Raw genomic sequence first — 19,473 nt, 5'->3', positions numbered from 1 at the left:
CACGTCCGACCAATCCCGCCGAGGAGGGGGCGGGCCTCTTGGGTCCCGTTCCACCACCGTCGCTCCTCTCCTCGCCGGGACCCCGCCTTACTCGGCTCACACCTCCCGCCCTTCGGGCTGCCCTCGTCGCCCGTTGGCTGGCGCGCCGTTCGTCACCCGGGCGTGAGCTAATGCCCGCGCGCGGCGGCCCCTGTCGGGGCGGGGCCAGGGGCGGTGACGCACGGCGCGGTGACGCAGCGCGACGGCGGCGGCGGCGGCGGCGGCGGTGGTCGGTGCGGGAGGAGGGAGGGGAGCTTGCGGGCCCGAGAGGGGGCGACGGCGGCGGCGGTGGCCTGAGGAGGCCCGAGCGGCGGCGGTGGTGGCGAAGGCCGAGGCGGTGAGTCTCGGGCCGGGCCGGCGCGGGGCGGCGGCGGGTCAGGGCGCGCGGGGCTCCCCTCAGGGCGACCCAGGCCGCGCGGGCGGCCCCGCCCCCTCAGGGACCCCGAACCGCGGGCGGCGGCGGCGGGCGGGTGCGGAGCGCGGGCTTCGGGGGTCGGGCCCACGGGAGAAGCCCCGCGCCCGTCCCCAGTCTCCCTCCTGGGCCCTGGCAGAAGCTTCTCTCCGAAATCCTCCCCATGCCCTCGGGATTGCCGAAGGGCCGGGCCGGGGGCCCCTCCTCAGGACCCCATGCACATCCTCCTCGGAGAGCCCCGGAAACCCTGCCGAGCCCCCGTGTGCGCCCCGAAAGGTCCCTGCAGAACCCACCCCTCCCGTGGAGCCGCCTCCCCGAGCCCTTCGTGGGTCTTGGCAGCCTTCCTTGCAGACCCCCACTCTTTGGCCCCGAAGCCCCCGTCGTCCTCCTGTCTCCAGAAATAGTCCTCGGAGGCCATTCCTCGTCCATTCCACAGCGTGGCTCTCATAGCTGCTCCTGGAGCCTTCCTCACGAGCTCTGCACACCTCCCCAAGGCTCCCTCCGGACCCCTGTCCGTTCCAGAACTCTCCCCCAGAGCCCTGCCTCTCACAGCCCAACAGGCTCACCCGACTTCCCCCTCCCAGATCCTAAGAATTTTCCCTCCTACTTACCCCATTCCAGAAACCTCCTTGGAGATTTTCCGCTCATACCCCCTGCATTTCTGAGTCCCCCTCCCAGAAGTCCTTCAGAATGCCCCCGAAGAACCCTGATCATCTTCCCTGAAGATCTCCTTCCCATATCCCCAAAATAAATCTTCCTCACAGACTTTCTGAAATGCCCCCAGATCCCAAAAACTGACCTGGAAGACCCCATCCCACTCCCCACCATATTGCAACCTTCTCTAATACACACTCCCCCTTCACGTATCCCTCTGGATCTTTCCACAGATCCCAAAAGTCTCCCCCAGAGGCCTCCTGTCTCCCCCTGGTCTCACCACCCTGAAATGCCCTAGAGATCACCCTCAGGTAGCCCAACGATCTTCCCCGGGACCCCCTTCCCCACCCCCACTCATTCTTAAAGTCTCCAGCGATTGCCTGAAATCTCCAGAGGACTCTCAATTTCATATTTCAAAAGCTTCTTCCAAAACCCCTTTTACATACTCCACATATTTTCCAGTCCCCCACATCACACGCTGCAAAAATGGTTTAAGGATCCTGAAAACTTTCCTTATGGTTTATCTCTCAGATCCCCTAGAACTCCCCTTCACTTACACTTCAGAATCCCTCCTTGCAGACCGGTTTTAGAGGAATTTTCTAAAGATCCTCCTCACAACCCCTGTAAGACCGTAAGATTCTCTTGGTGACCCCTCTGAGATGCAGGTTTTCAGGACCCCCCACACACACACAGCTTAGAGACCCCAGCAAACCCCTGGAACCCTCCTGATGTTCTTGAAATCCCTCCAAGACCTTCCTGACACCCCCAGAACCCCTTGACTCAATACTTCTGCCTTACTAAGGGACTTTTCTGGAGATGTCACTCCCCGAACTTGCTCACGCAGGTCCCCTAAATCCTCTAGAATCCCCTGAAGAAGACCCTCACACACACCTAATTTCCCCCCAAAATAATCCTCTGAGCTCCTGCTCTGAGAAAGTCCTAGAATTCTTTCTGAAAAACCCACTCCTCTGACACTCAGAAGACCCCGCCTTCCCCATGTACTCTTTTGGAGACTTTACTCAGGTTTCTCCTCAACTGAGATCTCTGAAGAGTTTTTCCTAAAAAGATCACTCTGTCATCCCACTCCAGGACCAGTCTCAGAAGACCACACCTTCCTCAGACACTCTTTAGATAATTTTCTCACAAATTGCCCTCCATCAACCACCCACTCCTAGCGCTTCCTGAGACTTCCTCAGAACTTCCCCTCAGATTCCACTTCTGACATCCCCAAGAAACGTTATTCAGTACCCTATCAAATTTACCCCCTCGCTTTAGAATTCCTATTTACACCATCTCATTTCCCCATTCTCTTTCCTCTGAAGTCAACTCAGAGACCTTTCTCAGGGGGCCCCCTTTTCCTAGTATCCCTTCAGAGGCCCCCAACATTCTCCAGACTCATCACTCAAGAGCCTCTATGTTTCCTTGTAAAGATTCTTGAGAGACACCTTTCCCCACCCCCTTGAAATCCCAATGCTCCAAGACCTTTCTTTCAGACCATTTTTCTCAGGTCCCATCCTCATAGACCCCCTCTTCCCTTTCAAGATCAAGAGACACTTAACACCCTCCTTAGAGACAGGATTTTCCCCATTTCCCTTTGAGAAGCCTTCTTCCTTCTCCCCTTTGAGGGCCTCCTCACCAAAGAATCCCTTCCACTATAGCAGTGGTTCTCAAAGTGTGGTTCCTGGCCCAGCAGCAACCACACTTGTTAGAAATACACATTCTTGAGTCCTACTCAGATCTACTGAATCAGAAAACCTGGGAGCAGGGCCCAGCAATCAGAGTTTTTAACAAACAATCCTGGTCATTTTGATGCACACACAAGTTTAAGAACCTGTGCCCTTTAAGAGGATTTCCTTTTCCCCACAAAAACCCCCTGAAAGATGCCTCAGGGTGTGCCTCTGTGCCCTGCTGCTCACTGCTATTTTCCTGTTTCCCAGGAATCCCCTTTACAAAGTACTCATCCTCCAGAAAGATTTCTTACCTACCTTGAAAGGATCTTGGCTTCTCCACAAGGTTACTCCATCCTCTGAGCAGTTATTTCCCATTCTACTTTTGAATGGTTTCTTTTCAGATCTTCCTTGGTGCTTTCTCTTTCTGGCTATCCCTGCAGCCCACTCCCAGCCTTTGGTGCTTCTTTAAATTGCTGCTTCTTTGAACACACATATCCATCTCTTCTTGTCCATCCGTTTCTCCACATAGGCATCCTCCCCTTGAGGCACCCTCAGGAGGTCTTTTCATTCTGTGTCTTACTGCCCAGACCCCTCCACCCCCATTGTACCTCTTAGAACACCGCTCACCTTCAACCTTGTAGTTTTTAATGTACTTGCCCACTCACCCTTACTGGACTAGGAACTCTGAAAGTACGCGACGTGTCTTGTTCTTTGAATCCCACAAGGTGGGATCTACCCTTTATAAGTTACTGGAAATCACTAGAGAATAAGCAGCTCTTCCTTCTGCATTGGGCCAGAAATCTCCAAGTTTCTCAGATCTCACTCCTCATTCAGGTTTAGCACACTCTCCCTGCCCGCTCCTCTCCTCTCACCTCCCTTTTTATCTCCACACAGCACCCTTTGCCTTTCCCCCTGCCATACTTGCTCCTGTTTTTGGGACTTTCTTTGTGTTGTTTCCTGATTCTGAGCTACCCCAAGTCCTTTGCCTGGTGACCTGCCTCACCCCGTCCTGGTTGACTTCTCTTAACAGCCCCTATCAGCTGCTAAGCCTGGGGCCTCCACAGAGCTCTGAACTTTTTTCAAGGGATTCTGTTTCTCTCTAGGGCCCAGAAGGGGAAACAGAGACCCCAGGGTAAATACTGGGGCCTGCCTTCGGGGAGCTCATAATACCAGTAGGGGGCTTGGGCATGTACAGAGCAGAAAATGAGGTACAAACTATATGCTATAGAAATTCAGCAGTGAGAGGGAGCCCTTTATTTGGAAACTTCACAGAAAAGGTGGTATTTGGGCTGGATAGTGTTCCCTGGGAGTTGGGACAATCATGGTGCGTTAGAGGCAGAAGAAACAGCTTAAGCAATGGATCAAAGACAAGAAAGCCTCCTGATCTGTCACGCATGGTATCTCTTCTCTTCACCCAAAAGATAGAGATGAAAGAAGACAGATTTCCTCTATTTGCATTGTATTTGCCAACTGCACTTTAGTGACCTACAGAGTAGTAATAATAATGACCACTGGTTTTTGAATGCTTGCTAACTGCCAGGCACTGTTTAAGCACTTTACAGGTATTCATAGGAACCCTATGAGGTTGGTAAACTACCATTATCCTCATTTTGCATATGATGAGATTAAGGACAGGTGGGACTAATAGAAGGTCTGTGGGCACTGTCCATCCCAAGATGGTAGTGCCTTGGGTCAAAAAGTTGAATTTTTAGTTAAGATAGGTTTGGCTGCAATGGGGTTGTAGTTGTTAGGTATGCAGACCCTGGGTCTGGACAGGATTTGCGTCCCAAGTTACAACTCACCAGTTTTGTGCCCTAGGACACGTTACTTCTCTGGTCTTTTAGTTTCCACAGCTAAAAAAAAAAAAAAAAAAGAAATAATGATACTCTACTTCATAGAATTGTTATGAGGATTAAATAAGTTAATACATGTAAAGTACTTAGAACAATGCCTTGCCCGTAATTGCAATGTTAGAAGGAAAAAAAAAAAAAAACTCGTAGCCAGAACTCTAAAAACATGAAGTGATAATACCTTAACTCAAAGTAGTTTAAGGAAAAAAGCGGGGGATTAATTGGCTCTTGTTACTGGAAAGTCCAGAGCTAGGTTGGCTTCAGGCCTACTGCATCCAGGTGTTCAAATAATTTTCTCAGACATCTCCTCCCATTTCTCCACTGAGTTAGCTTCATCTTCAACAAGCTTCTGCTATGGGTAACAAAGATGGTCCTCAGCAGCCCCAGGTTTTAACCCTACCTCCTTGGAAAGCCTTAGTGGAAAGAGAACTCTTTCTTGAGAGTCCCAGTTTGAAAATAGTTTCTTCCTTGAATAGATGTGAGATTATGCCAGAAGATCCTTAGAAACATATTTTGGGTTCTGTACCCTGCAACTCAGTCTCTGGCTTGCTGAGTCAAATAGACCTGTGATTCCATCCCATGAACTTTCTGAGCATTGATGGCAGTCTGCCTCCCCAATGTCCCCCAGCCCCGGTCATCATCTGCTCTGTGATGGTTTGGGTCTAGAGAGAGCTTATGGCTGGTCCGACTCAACCACACTTTGCTTTGGGATATCACGGGTGATATGAGGTGATCAGCCTGGCTTGATGGTGGCCTCGGGGAAGCAGAATCCAGGAGTACTGACAATACCCTCACCACCGTTTTAGGTTTCCAAGACACAGAACTTTGGAAGAGAGTTAAGTACGGTTGCTGTGAGTGGAGTTTTGTTTGTTTTAGTGTAAACTTGTTGAATAGAAGCAGGTTCAGGGCAAGTTACAGAACAGCAGTGTATGGAGTATGCAAGTCTCAAATATCTCCAGCCTGTACTCATTCATTAAACAATGCTTGGAGGCACTGTTCTAGGTACTGGAGACAGAGCAGTGAATAAAACATTCAAGGTCCTGAAATTCATGGAATTTATATTCTGATGGGGGGAGTGAAACACAAAGAAATCAGAGTGTGATTCATGCTATGAAGGAAATAAAACAGTGTGAAAGAGAGGGTGGGAGTGGCCACTGTAGACAGGGGGATCAGAAGAGGCCTCTTTTGGGAGGTGACAGTTGAGCCTGATAACCAGAAAGATGAGAAGGCACCAGTTGTAGGAAGATCTGGGAGTGGAACATTCTAATCTAAGCATTCTACATGCAGAAAAAGGACCTCTGCAAGGTGGGGAAATTTATTACAGATATTTATTGAGGGCCTGCTATGTACCACGTGCTATGATAGAATTGGAAATGTGGCAATGAATGATATAGCTATAATCTTCCCTTCTCTCATGGGTCTTATAGTCTAGGTGTTTTTGGAAGAGCTGCAGCCTTTGAAGAAACATCTCTTAATGATGATATCATAGACTCGTTCCTACTGGGGAGATGAGGCAGAATGGGGCACAGGTGAGCCCAGATCTGATTGATGAGAGGAAACCAACCTTGTGACGGTCTGGGGAATAGCATTTCAGGCAGAGGGGTCAGCAGGTGCAAAAGCCCTGCGATGTGTTCAGGGAATAACAAGGACCAGTATGGCTAAAGCCTAAGTGAGGGAGAGGGGCGAGGGGTTGGAAAGGCTGACAGAAGCCAGATCACTTGGGGCCTAAGGGCCACAGTGAGGAGTTTCTGTTTTCATTTAAGGTGATTGCGAAACTATTAGAAGGAAGTTTTTGAAAGCAAGACAGTGACATGATCTGATTAATTTTTTTTAGAAAGCTCACTTTGGTTTCTAGGAGGAAAACAGAGGGTCAGGACAGAATCAGGAAGGAAAGTTGGGAGACAATCCATTTGTCCAGATGAGAAATGGTGACATAAATGTGGTGGTGGTAGTGAAGATGGAGAGAAGCAGATATATTTTGGGTGTACAGAAAACAGGACTTGATGATAGGATAGTAATAATAGCCAAGTCATTTATGCCTCACAACTCTATGAGAGTAGGCACTATTATTATTTTCTGTCTTCCTCCTCAATAGGTACTATTATTACACCCACATTACAGATGACAAAACAGGCACAGCAAGGTGAAATCACTTGCCCAAAATTACACAGGTAGTAAGTGGCAGGCTTATATTTCCAACCCGGCAGTCTGGTTCTAGAGCCACATAGGTTTGGGGAAAGGTAAGGAAGGCATGTGTAGCTGACGTTAAGAAAAACGAAATATCAAGACCTAATGACTGGGTCTTTGGGAAATGGAAGAAGTCAAAGATGACTCAAAAAATGTCTCAGTTGTCCACAGAGAGGTGATAATTGAATCTACAGGAGTTGATTACATTCCTAAGTGAGAGAAAACAAGCGTTAAGAAGGGAAAGGAAGCACAGGATAAACTTTTCAGGGGAAGGGGTGTCAAGACATTTAGGAGTGGGAGGAAGAACACTAGCTTCCTCTCTATTGCAGAGTTTCCCAGAGCTCCCCATACTGTGCTTATCTTCCAGGAGGCCCTGCCTGGCTTCTCCTCTCCTCTCCCTCCCTTCCCCAGCACCATTCATACAAAAAGCTCATTCTCTGCTAATGCAGTGGTATACATATTTTGTGTACATATTTCAGGAGTTTTTGGAAGTAATGGTTGGTTCTTAGAAGTTGGGCTCCCTTGGCTTCTGATAGTCTCTTCTCAGGTTATGAAAGTGAGTTAACCCTAGGTAACTAGCCTGTTACCTTGTTCATGAAGTGTCAGTTCCTCAAAGGCCTAGGTCGTGCTGTAAAAAGAAGTAGGAATGGGTAAAAAGGCAGATAGGATCCCCTTATTTATCCAGAGATGTTGATATTAAAGGGCCCTTAGGCCCAACTTTTACCATGTTGCCCAGGCTGGTCTCACTGGTCCCAAGCAATCTGCCCACTTCAGCCTCCCAAAGTGCTGGGATTACAGGTGTGAGCCACCATGCCCAGCTTCGTTGCATTGTTTTTTTTTTTTTTTTTTGAGACGGAGTCTCGCTCTGTCGCCCAGCCTGGAGTGCAGTGGCCGGATCTCAGCTCACTGCAAGCTCCGCCTCCCGGGTTCACGCCATTCTCCTGCCTCAGCCTCCCGAGTAGCTGGGACTACAGGCGCCCGCCACATCGCCCGGCTAGTTTTTTGTATTTTTTTTTTGTAGAGACGGGGTTTCACCGTGTTAGCCAGGATGGTCTCGATCTCCTGACCTCGTGATCCGCCCGTCTTGGCCTCCCAAAGTGCTGGGATTACAGGCTTGAGCCACCGCGCCCGGCCCGTTGCATTGTTAAGAGCAAGCGCTCTGTGCCTCAGTTTCTCCATCTGTAAAATGACAATATATTCGTATATGTATGTAATATATTTTTAAAATACAGTTTTGAGAATCAAATGTGCTTATCTATGGAAAGCTGTTAGCAAAGGGCCTGACAATGTATGATGTATGAAGACATGCTAAACATCATGATTGCTGTTGAAATGAAGTATAGCGGAGGGAAAAAGCATCATGCTAGTTATTTTTAAATACATTGTTTCATTTAATTCTTCTAACAAGCTGCATTGAGGAAGAAACAGAGTTACTTGCCATAGTCAATACAGCAAGTAAGTATAACAGAGAACCAGGATTTAAGCCAGGTCTGACTCCACATTCTGCTTCTGAATGAAGAGAGCTGGCCTCCAGAGGCGCTGTTTATGGGCATATGGGCCTTTTCTCACTGGGGCAGAGAAGAAGCCCAGAGGGCAGTTTGCCCTGGAACATCTTAACTTTTTTTTTTTTTTTTTTTTTGAGACAAAGTCTCACTCTTGTCACCCAGGCTGGAGTGCAGTGGCGCGATCTCAGCCCACTGCAACCTCCACCTCCTGGGTTGAAGCAATTCTCCTGCCTAAACCTCCTGAGGAGCTGGGATTACAGGCGCCTGCCACCATGCCCAGCTAATTTTTTGTGTTTTTAGTAGAGACAGGGTTTCACCGTGTTGGCCAGACTGGTCTCGAACTCCTGACCTCAGGAGATCCGCCCGCCTCGGCCTCCCAAAGTGCTGGGATTACAGGTGTGAGCCACCTCACCTGGCCTTTCTCCAGGTGGGAGTACAGTGGCACAATCTCAGCTCACTGCAGCCTTGACCTCCAGAACTCAAGTGATCCTCCCACCTCAGCCTCCTGAGTAGCTGGGACTGCAGGTGCATGCCACCATGCCTAGCTAATTTTTGTAGAGACAGGGTTTTGCCATGTTGCCCGGGCTGGTCTGGAGCTTTTAGCTTTTTGTTTGTTTGTTTGTTTGTTTTGAGACAGGGTCTCACTCTGTTGCCCAGGCTGGACTGGAGTGCAGTGGCACGATCTTGGCTCACTGCAACCTCTGCCTCCTGGGCTCAAGTGATTCTCCTGCCTCAGGCTCCCAAGTAGCTGGGATTACAAGTGCACTCCACCACACCCGGCTAATTTTTTTGTAATTTTTGTGGAGACAAGGTTTCACTAGGTTGCCCAGGCTGGTCTCGAACTCCTGAGCTCAAGCGATCCACCTGCCCAGGCCTCCCAAAGTGCTGGGATTATAGGCGTGAGCCACTGCGCCCAGCCTTCTTAGCCATTTTGTTAACTTTGTTTGCCACCTCTGGAGGGTGGTAGGGGCTTCCCAAGAAGATCACTTGGACCTCTTCAAGTATGGCAGCAATATTGCTGGGCTGTTGGAGAGACTTTTGTTATAGAGGTCCCCCTCTTGTGTCTTTCCTCAAAGGCAAGGACTCATTTTTGGTAACATGAGGACAAAGAGACCAGACCAGTGGTGAATTCTGTTTTGCATGGGAATTGTCAAGGCTCTTTCAGTTTTAACTGAAACCCAACTCAAACTGGCCTAAGTCAAAAAGGAATTTATTCATCTATGTAACTGAAAAGAGTGGGCCACAAGGGGGAGGCTTCAGGCTAGCTGCATCTAGGTTTTAAATCATGTGAACAGACCTCCCTTTCCCCCTCCCCCATCTCTTGACTCTACTGTTACCTGTGTTAGTTTCATTCTGAAGCAGGCTTCCACCATGAAATAGAAGAGGTGGCAACTGATGACATCATGAGACGATGTATAATCTGAGCAACCCTAACCAGTGACTTATTTTCCTTAGTAGTTCCAACAAAAATCCAGAGAGGACTATCCTTGGCCAGGCTTTACCCCATATCCACTTCTGGAGCCAAGAAAGACAGTTCCTTCTCCAAGGGGAACCCAGGGTGTTGATACTAGAAGATGGAAGTGGATACAGTAAGATGCTGCCACAGTGAGATGCCTCACACAGATCTCCCTCTGTCACTCCAGCCAAGCACATGGGATAGAAAGTAGCAGGCGGCCTCTGGCCCTTCAGTGGAAGAGGGCCATCCAGTCCTCTCCAGTTAACATCTAGACCAAACACAAAACATCCTTCTCTCATCCAGAAGACATAGGAACCCTTCCTTCAGGGATGATTTTTTTTAACAGTGAAATCTTAGAAGTAACTGTTTCACTAAAGCCTCCAGTGTTTACTGAAGACTGTCAGAATCATCCTCCATCACTAGATCTTCTCCACCAGTCATATTCCCTGAGCAGTGGGGTGGCTTGAAGGTATAAACCAGAGAGGCCCAAGGGAGGGGTAGTTAGCAGACTTCTGGTCTTTTTCTAGTTTGTGCTCATCTGTTCCAAGGACCACAGGTATGTTTTCTTCTGTGTAGTCATTCACTGTTGTTCTAATGTGATTCGTTTCCCACATTTGAAAATAGGGGGATTTTACTTTAAAATCCAGACATCTAGCTCCTCTGTAGCGGAGGAAAAAAAAAACAACTAAGACGTAACAATACTGGACCCACATTCCTTCATGGTAACAGTTGATAAGAGGTGGATAGTGACTTCTCCCTTTAGACCGGGTGTGGACTTTCCAACTCACCATAGTCCCAGTTGGCCTGCTTTGTTCAAAGCCTGGCCTTCTAAGCGTCATGTTTGAGACCCCATTATGTCCCAAAGCTTTGCTTCTATCATTTGGCCTGGGGGGAAAAGCTGGATTAATGTTTAGTCAGCAGCTTATTGGGTGGATGGAAGTGGGGGAACAGTGCTATTGCTTAGGAAAAGTAACAACCCAGTAAAAGAATTTATGGGAAAGAGTGTGCACAACTTTGGTCTGTTTGTGGATTTGGTCGTTTTTTTGCTGTAAATGCTGTTGGCATATCAAACCTCCCGTCACAAATGTTCCCTCTGAAATAGTAACATGTCCTTCTATCTTATGAGTTGCCACCCAGTGAAGGAATCCCTCCCACTCCCAAGGGATGTTCATCCAGCCTCCGCTTGACCACTTCCAGCAGCCAGGGAGCTTATTACCTCCTCACATGGCAGCCAGTTCCATTCTTGGACAGATGCGTTATTTTAAAGTTCTTCCTTATGTTGAGGCAGCTGCTGCCTCCTTGGGACTGAAAGCCACAAAATGCTTGAGCTGGGAAGGAAAACCGATTTTTTTTTAGGCGCGTGAGCTACCACTCATCCACCCTGCATCCAGGGCAAACATTGATAATTAATCACAGCACTCTTTCTCACTGAGTCAGGAAGTATGCTGCCTTAAAATTGTTTTTCATTAAATTCTTTTTTAAAAATTACAAAAGCAATATGTATTCACTTGCAGCTAGTGAAATAGTACAAAGTTATATAAAGATAGTGTTAATAATCCCCCTGTTTCTCCAAGATAGTGTTGGCAGCTGAGGGTGTATTCTTCTATACATTTGTACACATACAGACATAGATATTAATATATAAGATATATAAGGGGTTTTGTATGTGGCTTCTTTTAATTTAAAAAATGGCATTATATTGTACATATTACTGTGTAGCTTGTGGACACCCCTCCAAGTAATTACAGATCAAACATTGTATATAGGTTTGTTTTTTGTTTCCTTTTCTTCTTTTTGAGATGGAGTCTTGCTCTGTCACCCAGGCTGGAGTGCAATGGCATAATCTCGACTCACTGCACCCTCCACCTCCCGGGTTCAAGTGTTTCTCCTGCCTCAGCTTCCCAAGTAGCTGGGACTACAGGCGCCCGCCACCACACCCGGCTAATTTTTGTATTTTTAGCAGAGATGGAGTTTCGCCACATTGGCCAGGCTGGTCTCGAACTCCTGACCTCAAGTGATCTGCCTGCCTCAGCGTCCCAAAGTGCTAGAATTACAGGAGTGAGCCACCGCGCCTGGCCAGATTAGGCGTGTTTTTAATAGATATGTTATATCATACAATGTGGGATCTGCCCCAATTTATTAATCATTCCCCGTTAATGGATATTCCCATTCATTTCTTTAGGATTCTTCTCATCGCAGTGCTCCAGGCAGCCAACTACCAATCGATTGGAGTTAGCCTGTGAGGTAAAACCTATTTGTCATGTCTCACCCAGTCCAGCTCCTTGTCATACATTATAGAGAAGAGAACAGACTAGCTCCGTGATCAAAGTGAATCGGTAGCTTGGGGCAGGACTAGAACTGAATTTTCTTGACTTTCAACATTTCCCATATCCCATGTTGTCACTCCCTTAGAGTCATCTACCCTGCTTTTCTCCTCTAGAGTAAAAGAACAAATATAATTTATCTTCTGTGTGCTACCTCTTCAGATATCCAAAGTCAGTTATGCCATTCCCCTTAAGTCTTCTCTTCCCTAGAGGAAATCTCCTCAGTGCCTTCAATTTTTTTTTTCTTAAAACAAGGTTTTCAAATTCCTTTGCCATCCTATGAGCTGTTCCTTCTATCTTCTTTCCCCCTAGGGCTGTAGAAATCCCAAGTGTGGCTTCCACATTCACTTTCTATAGCTATTTATTTATTCAATAAATATATATTGGGCACCTTCTGCATGCCAGGCACTATTGTAGGCACTGGCTGACTGTATGGCTTGCATTTTGGTCAGTAGAGAGAAACATAAATAAGGTGATACCTGAGAGTGCCAAATTATATAGGAATGAAATAGTGTTAATATAATTGGAGGAGAAACTCCTGAGATTGGATGGTCAGGGAAGCTGTCTTTGAAGAAATGGCAGTGAGCTGAGACCTGAATAACAAGTAGGAGTCAGCCTCTAGGGGAAGACAATTCCACTGAATAAGAAATAATTTGGTACAAGATGAGGTTGGAGTGGCCACAGGAGTCCTATAGGGCTCTGTAGGCCAAGATAAGAAGTTTGGAATTTGTTTAGGTTTTTTTTTTTCTTTTTTCTGAGACAGAGTTTTGCCCTGTCACCCAGGTTGGAGTGCAATAGCGTGATCTTGGCTGACTGCAACATCCACCTCCCAGCTTCAAGTGATTCTCGTGCCTCAGCACCCCAAGTCACTGGGATTACAGGTGTGCACTAGCACGCCTGGCTAATTTTTGTATTTTTAGTAGAGATGGGGTTTCGCCACTTCGGCCAATCTGGTCTTGAACTCCTGACCTCAAGTGATCCACCCGCCTTAGCCTCCCAAAGTGCTGGGATTACAGGCAAGAGCCACCACTCCTGACCTTGTTTAGATTTAATTTAAGTGCAATGGGAAGTCATTGGAGAATTTTAGGCCAGGGAGGTGACATCTGATTTCCCTTTAAAAAAAAAAATTGCTGGATGCTTGTTTAACTTGGAGCAAGGTTTCATTTTCCCTCATACCTTTCTTGCTTCTTACATCCAAAGGGATTGGCAACCAGGCCAGTTCCATCTGTTTAGGGGCCCCACAGGGGATCTGTGAGGCAAGTCACAGCTGTTGCCTAATGCACCCCACAGCCCTCCTCAGCAAGCACAGGGAAGTTCAGAGAGATTTGAGTAGCTCCCTTAGACCTGAGCCCAGTAGGTTCAATGGGTCTTTGTATGAAGTTCTCAGTCCAGGGAACCTTAGTCCTTTGGCAGCCAGAGGGGAATGGAGCTGAATGTGGTTTGAGGATAGCGCCAAGGGCACTGGTTGCAAGAGAGACAGATGGAAGAAATGTTGAGTGGAGATATGGAGCTCAAGACACTTAGAAAAAGGCTTCGGAGTAGTGTCCAGAAACCAGCCAACTGAAAAATAGAGCTGTTGTTTGCCTAGTTGGAATAACTTTTCTGTAGTTCCTGCCTAAGGGGGATTTGGACACTTTGCAGCTTGTGAGTTTTTGACTTTTGATCTGTCCACTTCCCCTCAGGTTGGCATTTTCTTGGCTTCCAAGAGGAGCCTGAGACAAGCTGGCATCTCTGGAAGTCAGGGGGACTTCCCAACCAGAGAGTTTAGGTTTGGAGCAGCCTTCAGGTGAATTAAGAGGACAGGGAGCGATTCACCTCAGAATAGAGATGAGTAAAATCTGATAAATCAGAGCTATATCTTTTCCAGAGTCAGGGAGCTGTGTTAGAGGGGGCAAGATTCCCTCAGCCTGTTGGTGATCTTTGAAAAGCCCTTTGTCCATGCCCACACCTGATAGATACCCAGCCAGTTACTGATCAGATGACTGGCTGCATACCTGAGATCTCCACCAGGGTCACTACCCCACCATCCATCCTCTGCCAGCATTGCGGGACTAGCTTGAAGTAATTTAGAGAGCCCTTGGAGTCCTATCAGTAGGTTAGCAGATACACTGTCTAGCTCTCAGAAAAGGTAGCCAGAAACCAGCAAGGTCAGAGATGTGCTGTGCTTAGTCATGTCACCTTGGGCCAGATCGCCATCAATTCATATCTTTTCTCATAATTTGCAGCCTTCTATTTCCCACTTCTGAAAAATCTTTCCAGTGTATTTTCTGTATTAAATCCGCTTCCTTTGACACTATAACAGCCAGGTGTGGGGGCCAACATCTTCTTGGTCTCTGGGATAAGCATCTGAGTCCCAGTCACGCCTTTTCTCTGGATCTGGAGATTTGGGTGAAAGTTGCTTTAATATCTGGTGTTGGCTTCATCTTTCTTCCAGGAGCTCAGCAGAGCAAGTACCCTGAAAGAGAAAGGAATGAGGCCTTCATGCCCCCTCAACCCACACTCACCAGGCAAGTTTCAGCCCCTTCTTTCTGTTTGACCCCTTTGCTTCCTTTTTCAGGAGACTGGAGAGGCGTGGCTGGACCAAGACCTCCCCCCATGTGAGCAGGCTTCCTCCTCCCCTCACAATCGTTGCCACCACGCCCAGAAACGTCCTTAAGCCCTGGCCCTCAGGGGAAAGGTAACAGGAGGCCAGAGCCGGGACCATGTGACGGCGCTGGCCCTCGCCACCGCCGTCCCCCCACCCTGGCCCCAGGCCCGGCACCATGATGTTCCGAGACCAGGTGGGCATCCTCGCTGGCTGGTTCAAGGGCTGGAATGAGTGTGAGCAGACAGTGGCCCTGCTGTCACTTCTGAAACGGGTCACCCGTACCCAGGCCCGCTTCCTGCAGCTCTGCCTGGAGCACTCACTGGCGGACTGCAATGACATCCACCTGCTGGAGTCGGAGGCCAACAGTGCTGGTGAGTCTCCACCCTTAGAGATGGGAGCACAGCAGGAGGGAGACCTGGAATAGATGTCGCATGGCTAGGGAGGTCAACTCAACAATGGGGCTAAAATGGGTTGTAGGCTTGGTGGGTGGGGAGTTCCTTACTTCCTAAGTTGTCATCATGGGTCTTCTGGGACTGTGTTGCCATAAATCCTCAGGCATGGCATGGTGGACTTATGGGAGAAGGCAGTGCAAACTGGAAACTCCCCATAACAGGAAGATCATGTAGAGTAGCTTATGTGGGCTGCTGAAAGGAACAGACTAAATTAGTCATTATGAAAGGGGTATAGAAGGTGAGCAGTAATTAATTTCTTAAGCTTCAGGATATCAGGGCTAGGAGGTAATTTGAGAACTCTTCCAAAATTCATGTCATCCTATACTATTCTTTACCCTCAAAGTTAGGTTGGACTTAAAGCATAAGCAGCTTCCAGTTCCAGAGAGTTTTGAATTTAGATAGAGTTCATCCTGTCAGTTCCCTAAGTACTTATTAGAGAGGCAGTCTGTGTCCTGTGAGATTGGCATTGGGATGGGTGAGCCAGGCTTCTCTAAGACCTGTCTCTTAGGCCCCAGTTGTAGACAGGAGTCAGGCTAGAATCAGGGGCTACTGCTGAAGCTGTTCTGGCTGTGTGGGCCTCCACAGAGCTGGATGGAGAACTGTTGGCCCCAGTGCCAAGGGGCTCCATGCAGTTTGTCCAGATTAGTCACCCTAACTCTTTGCACCTTCTTCAGAATAATAGTTCATATTGAGCCCTTACAACAAGCCAAGTACTGTCTTTACTTGTATATTAACTTTAAAAGCAGTGTTCTTGGCCAGGTGCCGTGGCTTTTGCCTGTAATCCCAGCACTTTAGGAGGCCAAGGCTGGCAAATCACCTGAGGTCAGGAGTTCGAGACCAGCCTGGCTAATGTGGCAAAACCCCATCTCTATTAAAAGTACAAAAATTAGCTGGGCGTGGTAGCAGGCGCCTGTAATCCCAGCTACTCAGGAGGCTGAGGTGAGAGAATCGCTTGAACCCGGGAGGTGGAGGTTTCAGTGAGCCAAGATCGTGCCATTGCACTCCAACCTGGGCTATGAGAGCAAAACTTTGTCTCAAAAAAAAAAAAAAAAAAAAAAAAAACAGTGTTCTTGTGTGCCTCTCAAGTCAGACTAAGTTTAAATCCCAGTTCTGTTACTTGCCATATAACCAAGTAATTTAACCTCTCTGTGCCTCAGTTTCCTGCGCGCCACCACACTTGGCTAATTTTTGTATTTTTAGTAGAGACAGGGTTTCACCATGTTGGTAAGGCTGGTCTCGAACTCCTGACCTCGTGATCTGCCCACGTCAGGCTCCCAAAGTGCTGGGATTATAGGCGTGAGCCATCGCACCCAGCCAGTTTCCTCATCTTAAATTCAAGATGATATCCTGAGAAGTATGTAACCTCAGTAAAAAGAAAAGGAAAGAAAAAATCAAGATGATAATTGTATCTGCTTTCTAGGGTAGTTGTGAGGATTCAATGAATTAACACATGTGGCCGGGCGCGGTGGCTCACGCCTGTAATCCCAGCACTTTGGGAGGCCGAGGCGGGTGGATCACGAGGTCAGGAGATCAAGACCATCCTGGCTGACACAGTGAAAACCCGTTTCTACTAAAAATTACAAAAAATTAGCTGGGCGTGGGGGCGGGCGCCTATAGTCCCAGCTACTCTGGAGGCTGAGGCAGGAGAATGGCGTGAACCCGGGAGGTGGAGCTTGCAGTGAGCCGAGATCGTGCCTGGGTGACAGAGCCAGACTCTGTCTCAAAAAAAAAAAAAAAAAAAAACGAGTAGCTTCCTACATGCCTGACATGTAGTAAACACTTAATAACTGCTAGTTGTTATTTTTAATGTCAATGACTCATTTAGTCCTCACAACAACCCCACGAGGTAGGTCCTGTCATTAGCCCCATTTTACAGGTGAGGAAACAAGCATGGGCTGCTAGGATTGGGATTTGGTGAGCCACACAGCTGCCTGGCCTCCCTCGTCTCCCCAGGCCCACCTGCCTTAGCATCAGTCACCTTTATTTTACTGTGTTTTTATGTGGAAGTCACAGAAGCAGCATGATCATAGCGGGAGACGGTTACTCAGGCCAGGTGTCACATCAGCTTAGTTCCTAGTCTGGCAGTAAGTTCTTAGTCCTAGACAAAGAGCAATAAGAACCCAGCTCAGCTGCAGCAGGCTCAGAGCTCAGCCATTTCTTACCCCTGCCACACTCTCCACTACTCTAATACTAAAGGCAGGAGTTATGTTTGTGGTATAACTCTGCCTTCAGAGTAGGGGCTCCTGTGGGGCAGGCCAGTGTTTTACATAGCTTCGTCACACATCCCCACTGCCTCTTCCTGAGCAGGCAGTTGGATTCCCACTGGGTGCCACTCTTGGCTGTATATCAGAATCACCAGTAGTACTTGGTAATTTGAGTATTTTTAGTTTTTGCCTTTGTTTTCAGAACTTGTAGTAAAATCAGATAGTACAAAATGTGAAAGTGAGGTTTTTCTTCCAGACTTCACGTTCTCGTTTCCTTATGTTTTATGAGATAAATTCCCTGCATATATGAATGTATACATATTCTCCTTCCAACTTTGTCATTGTTTTGTCTTAATACGTATGGCCAAACATGCATATTAGCCGGTTTGGTTTTTTTCACTTACCAATTGATTTGAAGATCATTCCATATTCAGCACATACGTCTATATCTTCTTGTTAAGTATGTATTTACACCTCACAGCAACTCTGTAGGGTGGGCCCTGTTACTCCCCTATTTTACAGAGGAGACTGAGGTCTGGAGATATTCAGTGACTTGCCGTGGGTCACACAATTGGTAAGACGTAGAATTCAAATTTGACTTCAGAATTCTTTAGAGGTCTTGACCAATAGACTCCTCCACATGGTACATGTGGTCTTCCTCTTACAAATAGTGATGTAATAAGTACCCTTGAAACATCTCTAGGATGAACTCTTCAGATTCTGCAGAACTGCTAGTTTAGAGGTATATGCAATTAAAATATTTTTTCTCACTACATTGTGCTTGAAAGACATGCTGCATTTTATACAAATAACCTGAGGACCATTCCCAGACAGTTTGCAATGGGATATTGGTGGTAATGCCTAGCCAGGGTTGAGAAGTGCTGTGAAATGAATTGAATGATGAATGAATATATGCATCAAGGTTTTTATCCATAGCCCCATGTCAGATGGTGAGAATATAACAAGCTGGTACTTAAATAGGTGGAGAGGAAAGGAGAACTTAGAATGAGGGAGAGCCGTGGTGTGTTCCAGAGTCAGCAGGAAGCCTGCCGGGACTGGGGCAAAGCATGAGTTGAAAGAGAAGTGATCACAGAGGTAAATTCTGGTAGAGTCTTGAATGCCTGTTTTCTAGTAGATCTACGGGCTCTAAGACTAAGAAGGCAGGTGCCTCCTGTCTCACTCCTACCCTCAAGTAGAACCCCACCTGCCTTATTTGTAAGGAAGGTGCTACTTTCTGGGCCTGGAGACCTGCCTCAAAGAAGGAGCTGTTCATACTCTTGTTTCTCCTCTGGTTATTATGGCCTTCCCATTCCCTGGTGTTTCTCAGACTTGCCTCATCATCAGAATCACTGGGGACAGGTGACTTAAAATCCAGATTTCTGCCCCCTGTAGACCTACTAAATCAGAATCCTGAGGGGATGGGCCTGGGAATGAGTACCCAGGTTCTTCTGCTCACCAGGTAGTGTGAGAGGTGATGCCCTGCTGGATGATTCATTTGTTGTGAGACATGAGACACCCAAGAGTTGTAGATCCAGCTCTCCACTAACACCTCTTGTGACCTGGGTCAATCCTGCCTGACCCTCTTGGGCCTCAGGATCCCTATTTGGACAGTGAGGGGGTTGTTCTGGTACTTTCCAGGTACTTCTTGGGCTCTGAAATAATGTGTCAAAGAAGACAGAGCCTTGGGAGAGACCCAGCACATTCTTCTAGGGCAAGAGTTCTTAATATTTAGCGGGGTAGACCACTCAGAAAATCTTCCCCTCCTCCCCACTGTCCCCAAAAAGATGCATAGCTATTCCACAAACCAAATCTTGAGTTCAGTTGGTTCACTAGTCCCCAGTTAAGAGTTGCCTGTCTCCCTGGCCGGGTGTGGTGGCTCACGCCTGTAATCCCAACACTTTGGGAGGCCAAGGTAGGCGGATCACGAGGTCAGGAGATCGAGACCATTCCGGCTAACACAGTGAAACCCCATCTCTACTAAAAATACAAAAAAATTAGCCGGGCGTGGTGGCGGGCACCTGTAGTTCCAGCTACCTGGGAGGCTGAGGCAGGAGAATGGTGTGAACCCGGGAGGTGGAGCTTGCAGTGAGCCGAGATCGTGCCACTGCACTCTAGCCTGGGTGACAGAGCCAA

At 47.8% G+C, this 19,473-nt stretch overlaps 1 protein-coding gene across 4 annotated transcripts in view; it reads left to right on the top strand.

Moving 5' to 3' along the window:
* The first annotated feature begins 258 nt into the window (after positions 1–258).
* SAMD4B (sterile alpha motif domain containing 4B) overlaps positions 259–19,473 on the top strand; it is a 42,090-nt gene continuing 22,875 nt past the window's right edge. Inside the window, exons 1-5 of one of the 4 annotated variants that reach the window (XM_025366562.1) lie at positions 259–376; positions 6,053–6,154; positions 9,773–10,329; positions 11,956–12,017; positions 14,655–15,055. In XM_025366562.1, coding sequence (XP_025222347.1) covers positions 14,860–15,055 — 196 coding nt within the window. In that variant the 5' untranslated portion in view covers positions 259–376; positions 6,053–6,154; positions 9,773–10,329; positions 11,956–12,017; positions 14,655–14,859. The remainder of the gene's footprint in view (positions 377–6,052; positions 6,155–9,772; positions 10,330–11,955; positions 12,018–14,654; positions 15,056–19,473) is intronic. The other 3 variants (XM_025366561.1, XM_025366563.1, XM_025366560.1) reach the window with 3 other exon arrangements.

This window comes from Theropithecus gelada, chromosome 19 (assembly GCF_003255815.1).
Source record: "Theropithecus gelada isolate Dixy chromosome 19, Tgel_1.0, whole genome shotgun sequence".
NCBI classification, from domain to species: Eukaryota; Metazoa; Chordata; class Mammalia; order Primates; family Cercopithecidae; genus Theropithecus; species Theropithecus gelada.
This window is presented reverse-complemented; position numbering and strand designations above follow the sequence as displayed.